Genomic DNA, 9,206 nt, shown 5'->3' with positions numbered 1-9,206 from the left:
GGCGTGCACCTAACTGTGCACGGGTAAAACTATAACTCCTAACCGACACGTAATCTAATATATTACAGATACAAGGGCAAACTAGCCCAAACTTTGCATGTAAGGCCGATTCACGTATTCCTTCTATATATATATATCTCCAAGTCCATCTCGATCGCGGCCCACCTCTGACTCGGTCAAGTTCTGGTGATAACAGGTTGGTAGTCCGCACACTGAGTGTGATAAATCAGGGTCAGTTACCCCTGACGGATTATTGAAAATGTTGTGGCAAAAGTGTGCGACCTCTGCAGAGTGTAAAACTATTCGAATAGCCGCGCCCGCGGTCATGGGCATTTGGAAAGGCCATACTGTTCCGTCATCAGACAGTTTCAAAATGTGACATATGACTGGTGACTTGTGACTTGAACTTGAAAGGTGAATTTGACATGATCACAACAAAGTTGTGGGAATGACACTAATGTTCCCACTTCAGTTAGTTAGGCAAATAAAGAGTCTTTTACTACTAAGTGCTTATGAAATAAAACTGGCTTTATGCAAATAAATCTAGAGCTTAGAACCCCCCCCCCCACTATAGTTGATAGTGCTTACATTAGTATTAGTTTGCGAGTACTTTAAAGTACTCATGGCTTTGTCCCTGGTTATTCAAATGGCCAGACTATGAAGAGGAGAACCAGTACCATGAAGATGGACAGCAGGACGTCTATGATAACTAGGACTACTCCTGACGTCAAGCGTTGCATGTGGAACAGATGGACCGCAACCGCTACTTCGCTTCCGCTATGTGTTTTGTAATTGGATCTCTAGATCCACTATGTTATAAGACTGGATCATGTGATCCCTTGTTGTAAGACAATTATGGTTTGTAATGAATGGTGTTCTGTGATATCAATCTATTATGTCTCGCAAAAACAATATTCCCGGGATTGCGAGGTATGTCATAATAGGCATCTGGACTTAAAAATCCGGGTGTTGACAGCCTCCTATATAAGGGGGAGTCGAGGGACAAAGAAATGACCGATCTTATTGTCAATCCAACCCTAGTTTTTAGCAGACGAGCACCTTTTCGGCTGAAACCTTCGAGATCTACTTGCCCTCTACTTCCGTGAAACCCAAGTCTACAACTTGTAGGCGTTGACAAGTTAATACCTTGTCACCCGCATCCAAAAAAAAAAAACCGAGCTCCTCCTAGCCTTGCAGGCCAAGGCTAAAGCTGAAATACTCCTCCTCGAAATAGACTTTCACCCCGCCATATTAATATAGCAACCAACCGATACAAGATAGCAACCACCGCTGGGGCAAACAACACATCAAGCCCAAAAGAAAGAAGAGAGAAAATATAAAAGAAACTAATGCCGACACCGATAGATTGACAAAAACAAAGATAGCCCGCAATCGTTGCGCCCTACAGGAAGTCCCACCGCTTCCTAGCACATCGAGTCATCGCATACAAAGCAACAACTTCAACAAGGAAGCGACAATGTCACCGCTGCTGCCCGGACTCGTCCTAGGGTTTCCCCCCGTATGTGGAGAGGATAGGGTAGGGATACCCCCGACGCCCTTCAGGAAGGAAACACGGCACCCGCAGGCGTCACCGCGTCGGCGTCTAACAAGCCGACAACGATTTCTCCTGATCCCCTAAACCACCATCACCCCAGACAACTCGAAGTGCTCCACCCAACTGCCACTAACCAGCATGCGCCACCACGATCTAGAAGCCATCTTCGCCATCTCACTGTGGTCCCAGACACGAGGCCTCGAGGGAAGGAAGGGCACAACAGGGTCAGGGGAATTAGCACCGCCGCCACGCGGGAGCGAACATCCTCCACTGCCATCGCGGTAGCAGACCGGACGTGCCAGCAGAAACACACCGAGCCCCTACTGGCCTGGCCGGGCCCGCCTGGCCCGTAAAGTTTCCGCCGCCACGCTGCAGCTGGCCGGCGAGCAACGCCGCCACAACCCATCCCCGCCGACGCCCCACGTCCACCTCCAGGAAGCAGCAACCGGGCCTGAGGCGGCCCACCAAAAACCATATGGGGCCCAGAGGGCCCAGATCTGGGCCGGGAGGGCGCAACCAGCCGCCCGCCTGCGACCGGCCATCTGCCGCCAAGCCACCTCGCTGCCTCGCCGCCAAGGAGCAGCACCGTCGCCTCGAGAGCCACCCGGCCGCGTCGCACCAGCACCTAGCCTAGGGACACCGCCAAGGGTGCCGAGATCCGCGCCTCCTTGCCACGCGCGCGGGAAAAGGCCCGCCGCCGGCACCGCACGAGCAACGTCCGGCGGCGACAGAGGGGAGGTGGAGAAGGGAGGACGGGCGGCGGCGCTAGGGTTGGCTCCCTCTCGCCCGCGCGTTTTCTCGACGTTCCACTAAAAAATACACCACCTGCCATTTTATGTTGTGCACAATTTTCCATGTAAGTTAAACTGTGTAAATTTTGATTAAAAATATAGATAATAATACAAAGATCTACTATAACAACTGCATATAATATGAAAATATATTTCATGACAATTTTAAAAATATTATTCTTTTGTTGTATATGTTTATATTTTTATCAATATAGATAACAAAATTTTATGTAGTTTGACTTTGACCAAACCTTATATGCAACATCTTTTGGGCAAGAGGGAGTACTTACCTCCCAAACCACAACCCATACCCTCCTCCCGATCAAGGACAAGGTGCTCGAGATTCCAAGGCAGTTGATGGCGGCATCTCATCGACAAGCTCGGTCAAGTCCGCGACGAGACCGCCTCTATTGACATAAATATTTCTATTGGATCATTCCACGCCACATGTGCTAGCTTTATTGGCCAAATTATTCGCCGAGGATAACCGAATCATGTGTGCCGACTTGAGGCTCATGGACGCGGTAAACCATGCTTGGTTCGATAAGAAGCAAATGATCATCCGTCAATCTGGTGCGTGATCACATATATGTCTTTAATTTTGCACTTTGATTAGGTACTATTGCGTGTAAACTATGTCATTTCATAATTAGTGGTGATTTATTTACACTATTTTCATTTTTTTGTGACCTCCTTCATTCATATATTGGTCAATTGGGTAAAATGGGGGGAAAGATGGATAAAAGGCCAACGTGGATCAGATGGGTTTGGCGCTAGGTTTGCCCCCAATCTACATAGACAAGCGGAAGGAAGGAGCTGTATTTGTGTCCTGGCCCTCCAAATAGACTAAAACAGAAATATTTATATTTTATGTTTGAAATAGATCGAACACAGGGGCGATGTTAATGAGGAGGCCCACCGTTAGATTACGGTTCAGATGAACGTTCTTGTCCCTGTCCGATGCAAGGGAGCGATGACAATTGACAAGGGCAGGGAATTCGAAACCAGCAATGCTCGTGTTGCTGCTACGCTCATGGCCTCGGTGTGATCATGTAACGACTGGATTTATGGCCTCGAGACGAGGAAGGATGTGACAGGCAACGGCACAGGCAGGCAGGAAGGAATAATGAAGGCACACCAAGACCTCGCAGGCGCAGCTGGGAATTACTCCAGGATGCTGCCTGTGACGATGTATCCACGCACGCACCTCGTGCCTAGTTGTGGTGGTGCATGCAGGTTTGCAGCAGTGCGAGCCGGAGCATGGGGAGCTTGCCGGCCTCTCGTATCCAGCGCCCGCCGCCTACGGCGCACCGGCAACAAAGTGCGCGCCACCTGCTGCTTCACTCCGATCAGGCTCCAGACATGCTCGTTTCGCTCCCGGTTTGTCGCGTTGCCTTTGGTTGAGCTGCCTGCCCGAAGAACCGGAGCTTTCGACTCGGCTTGCTGCTGGCACAAGATCGTGTCATGAAACGAGGAGGATACGGTGCTGGCTCGCATGCTGTCACCACTACTCCATGGAAGTGCGCTGAGCCTGTCAAAACATGATCAAACAGAAGAACAGGATAAGCAGCAGCAGTAGAAGAAGAGACGATGTCTGCTTATTGAGATGCTTGTATTAGCGGGTTACCAAAACTTTGTCTCTCACGGATGATTCTTTATGCTTCAAATTTGGTTAGTATGCATATGCAATGTAAGGGCGCCTCATAGTATTTGTGTATGAATTGTGTAGGATTTGGATTCTATTGGAAAAAATTTCTACACATGTTATTTGATTCATAGGAACATATCCTATAAAAAGTAATTTTATAGAAATCTTGTAGTGCAAATTCTATAGAAAAAAATATTAGCTCATACTTCATGAAAATATTACTTTGCTACAATTAAACAAACTTCATCTTCTCATAGAATTTAAGTAGACATGACATTCCAATCCTATGATTTTTTTCCTATTCCTACACTTTTCCTTTGCTATGAATGAAGGCCTAATACTTTAAGGGCATGTTTTGGTTTGCGTGGACAGACGGATCTAGAACTTCAGCCCAACGGCTCGATTTAAACGACTAACTTTATAAAACTTCCTATGAATTATTAATTTATCTATCAATTAAAATTCAATTTTAGTAGCAAAATATTTACTAAGCTCACCACGGCGACACATTAGCTGCCAAAATTTGAGTTGGCAATGCATCGGTAGGGACAACAAGCGCATCCGCGCGTGTCCTCCTCTTTTCCCTCCAGAGCCCGCCCGCCAGTGGCAACTAAGCCAGTAGTCACCCACTCACGTCCAGCACTCCCGCGACGCAACTCTAGTGCGACGCTGCCTGCCCTGCCCCTTGCCAATACCTACACCGTCTGTTTGGGAAGATTAGTTCTAAAAAATTTGGTATTAAATAATATGGTACTATATATGATTTGTTTCTTCCAGCTACCTAAATAAACACTTCATATGTTGGATTATTTCTGATTATGATTCATTTGGCAACAAGACAATGAGAACAAAGTATCGAATGGATAAATGGGGTACTTGCGTATCCAAAGATTAAGAAGGGCTAGTATTCAATAGCCTTGAGGTCAGGGCGGCGAGTAGTGGAGGCCATATCGGGCCTTGGCTCAGCCTTCTCTCTCAAATTTCCTCAGGATTTGGTAATAAATGGCCTAATACCACTAATTGGCCCTGTCTTTAGATGTGTTGGCCCATCCTTAGTATTACCCCACGCTCCGCCAGTGCTTGAGGTTAAGAGTATTGATTTTTCTTAGGAAAATGGCTTTACAAGCTCCTTAGCGAATAGCAAATACATAGATAGACACTCATTGTGCCAAGTCTATCATAAAACTGGGAACTTGCATTCTTGGGCCGGTCTAATGGAAATGAATAAATATTTTTCTGATTTAGATCACTAAAAATTAAAGATGGCTCATTAATTAAATTAATGAATAAAACTAGATGAATAATGCTACACTCCAGGAATAATATCCAACTCTAACAATATTATCCGTCACAAGACTGATACATCACTACTGTGTTGGAGTTCCCTCCACCAAATGTGATATTTTCAAAGATTTTAGTTGGCTCCAGCCTTGCATCCTAGACTGCTGGCAAGCTACATAAAGGAGTTCTACATAGACTGAATTATTTCTTATCAAGATTCTTTGGCAAGGAGGCGGTGAGGAAAAAGAAGCATCGAATGGATAGATGGAGTGTGATTTGGCTATCCAAAGATTAAGAAGGGCTAGTATTCATGACCTTGAGGTTAAGAGTAATGCCTTTCTAGGGAAATGGCCTTACAAGCTCCTTACCGAAGATGGGTGGGGAAAACCCTTTTAAAAGGAAAATACACAGGCTCACATGCATTGTGCCAAGTTTATCATAAAACTAGGAACTTGCATTTCTGGGTCGGTCTAATGAAAATGAAGAAACACTTCTATCGATTTGGATCACCTAAAATTAATGATGGCTTATAAATAAGATTGTGGGAGGAAAGTGGGTAGAATGCTAGATTCCGGAAATAATATCCAGCTCTCACAACATTGTCAGTCACAAGGATACATCGCTACAGTGTTGGAGTTCCCTCCACCAAGTGTAATGTTTTCAAGGAATTTAGTTGGTCACAGGTTCGCATCATGAAATGCTTTGCTACAACTTGTTGCACGGTTCAACGAATGCAAGGGTTCAAAGGATTTTGTTAGAATCTACATGAAAGTGGTAAATTCTCAATAGACTCCATATACAGAGCACAAGTGTAGTCAGAGGTGCAGGTTGATAATGCAAACTTCATATTTTGCCATCATGGTGAGACAATTAAGCACTGATTTTCAAGTGTAAATTTGCAAGATCTATATGATCAACCATCCAGGTAGCCTCTATGTTGTATCAACGTGATATTGCAAATATACTGTATTTGCCAAGTAGTTGCACTGTGTTGATTGCAGGTTTACAATTTCTATTATGGCAGGAATGTTTATCGTTATTCGCTTAAGTAGAAATGACAAGATTTTTATTTTTTCTCTATCAAGAGGTGCGCAAGCTTTACTTCGTTGATGGTCGCTTCGGGTCTCTACGAAGCATGCACAGTCGAAACATATCTACAAAAGGTTGAAAGATGCGGCGAGGAATATATTTATGCACTGTGATGGGATCTACGGATTGGTTTGCCATTCTCATAGACTATACTTCATAGTTACGTGTATTTTGTTTTTTGTTAAAGTTATTATGGTTATGTGCATCTTAACTATGCAGAGACTAGATGTAATATTTATTTATTTTAATTGTGGGGCCGCTATATATAAAAAATATGTCTGATTAAGAAATTGCGTAAAGGTTTCCTTGGATTAAAAATGATCTGACAAGGTGTGGTAATGGCTTTCGCCGCCGCTACGGAAATTCCATGGGATTCTGGCGGACCCATATGGCAATGAGAGTTTGATAAATGCAGGGCTGGACCATCCGTCATATGGAAAAGAACAAAAAAATCGACGAGGACCATCCTGCAATGCAATTGCGCAAACCAAGAGAGAGAACCAGATCCCATCGTACCAGAAAGAAAGAGTATCTCTTTCTTCCCAACAAACCTTGAACATACCATTTTATTACCACCACACCCGAAAGCACCGAACAACACCGAACGAACCACTATTCTACGAAACAAAAGGGCCTGAATCGCAAAACTCACCCAGCAGTTAAAAACTCGCACCACCACCCCACTCTTCCCAGTTCCCACCACACTCCTCGCTCGCACCACTTCGCCGCGCGCACCAACCCACCACCACCGCACACCGCAATGTCCGCCGCCGCCGTCGCAGCCTCAGCCCCGCCAGACGCCGACCATGCCGCCTCCCCCGGCGACGACCCGCTCGCGGGCGTCGGCGGGGACAGCGCCTGCTCCACGCCGTTCGTCAGCGCGCCGTCCAGCCCCACCCGGGACCCCTTCTCCGGCCACCACCACGCCGCGTGCTTCTTCAGCGCGCCAGCCAGCCCCACCCGCGGCGCCAGCAGCAAGGACTTCGTCTGCGGCGGCCTCGACTTCGACTTCGACTTCTCGTCCCGCTTCCCGTCGCCCTCGGCCGCGGCCATGTCGTCAGCCGACGAGCTCTTCCACAACGGCCAGATCCGCCCCGTCCGCCTCTCCGCGATGCTGCTCCAGCCACACCAGCCCCACCAGGCTTCGCTCGCGGACGACGACGCAACCTCTCCATCATCTCAGGCGGCGGCGGAGGCTGGCGAGCGTGGCCGCTTCCGGAGCCGGTCCGTGCACCGAAAGTCCCGCTCGCTCTCCCCGTTCCGCGCCCACTGGAGGTCGTCACCTTCTCCAGCGCCGCCGCCGGAGTCCGAGTCCGTCGAGCTGACCGCGACGCCCCCGGCTTCGCGCTCCTCGTCCTCCTCCTCCACTGCTTCATCCGCGTCGTCCTCTTCCTCGAGGGGCTCCCGCCGGTGGGGCTTCATCAAGGATCTCCTCCACCGGAGCAAGTCCGACGGCGGCAAGGACAACCACCACCCTTCCGCTCCGGCTCCCACAACTTTCTCAGCAACGCCAAAGAGGAGCTCATCTCCTTCTCCTGCAACTCCTTCTGCATCGCCATCACCGTCGCCGGCGGCGGCGAGGGGGAGAGGGACAGGGAGGGGCAGGCGGAGGTCGGCCCACGAGAGGCTCTACGAGGCGAGGAGGGCCGAGGCGGAAGAGATGCGGCGAAGGACGTACCTGCCGTACCGGCAGGGCGGGCTGCTGCTCTTCGGCTGCATCGGGATCGGCAACCGTAGCTACGGCACCGCCGTTCATGGCCTCGCCCGGGGGCTCAACACCGCCGCCGCTGTGTCTACCAGGTCATGACTTCGGAGCACCGCATCTCCATGGACGCATTCGCTTCTCCACTGGATGCTACGGCTGTTCTTGGAGCTGGAAGGATGGCGCTTGTTCTATCAAGCGCGGGCAATGCAGCGTCAAGAACTGCAGAAATTGCATAGAAAATACTAGTACTAGTAGCTATCTAAATAGTTTCATGTATGGATTTTGGGTGATGTAAACTGGCTTGTTTATGTAGTGATGATTAGTGGAAACCAATTAGTATGGCTTGCTTCTCTGCTTGTTCTGTGAGCAAGGAAACTGATTAACTGAAAAAATTGCAACTATATTTGTGCCTTCAGTCTGGTCCTTCAGTGTGTGGCAGATCTTATTTTGCCGTTTCTGTTGATTGTTTGGCAGGTGACCTCCTGAGAAAGTTGTAAGTTCTTGCAGGTTCTTCAGTAACTAGAAGCGGTTCACAGGCTTGTAGCATGCTGATGTATAACTGGAAGTGGTTGCTATTTCCCATAGTACTCCTGTAATAAAATGGCGGGTATGAAAATGCAGTTGGAAGCAAATCATGCTTCCTTTGCTCACACTGTCAGAGCATCTCCAGTCCCGTCCCCCAAAGCGCGCCGGATTGAGCGTTTGGTGGACGTGTTTTGTTCGTGCCGCGTTTGGGGGACGTCGCTCCCCAGCCGCGTCCCCCAAACGCCGCCCCCAAACATTTAAAATAATTTTTTTAACACATAAACCATTTATATCAAATGTAGCATATGAAAAAAATGTTTTCGACGATTGTTTTCAAATTAAATTACAACAAACAATAAAACAAGTAATCAAATATAATAAAAAGGGCTAGATGATACATCAAGGTGCCACGGTATTTCCTTTGATCCTCCACAAATGCTCAACGAGATCGGCTTGAAGTTGCTCATGCACATTGTTCGTCACGGATCTCTGCGTGCATGACCACAAAATCAGCAAAATCTGCGGGCACCTCATGTTCAACCTCCGCGAGAGGTCCTTGACACTCATAGGGACCAACATGTGACCTAACATGATTCTTGCGGTCATCCTCGA

The 9,206-nt window shown here is 48.0% G+C and overlaps 1 protein-coding gene across 1 annotated transcript; it reads left to right on the top strand.

The window, feature by feature from the left end:
- Window positions 1-7,124: 7,124 nt before the first annotated feature.
- On the top strand, window positions 7,125-8,171 carry LOC124696137 (flocculation protein FLO11-like). Its single transcript, XM_047228908.1, has one exon. The coding sequence runs from the start codon at window positions 7,125-7,127 to the stop codon at window positions 8,169-8,171; it is 1,047 nt and encodes a 348-aa protein (XP_047084864.1).
- The last annotated feature ends 1,035 nt before the right edge of the window (window positions 8,172-9,206 follow it).

Source organism: Lolium rigidum, chromosome 3 (assembly GCF_022539505.1).
Source record: "Lolium rigidum isolate FL_2022 chromosome 3, APGP_CSIRO_Lrig_0.1, whole genome shotgun sequence".
NCBI lineage: Eukaryota > Viridiplantae > Streptophyta > Magnoliopsida > Poales > Poaceae > Lolium > Lolium rigidum.
The sequence above is the reverse complement of the archived record's forward strand: the minus strand, read 5'-3'. Positions and strand labels throughout refer to the sequence as shown.

What these genes read in the sequence shown, in the direction of transcription:
- LOC124696137 (XM_047228908.1), top strand. Translation starts at nt 7,125, where the DNA reads ATGTCCGCCGCCGCCGTCGCAGCCTCAGCCCCGCCAGACGCCGACCAT.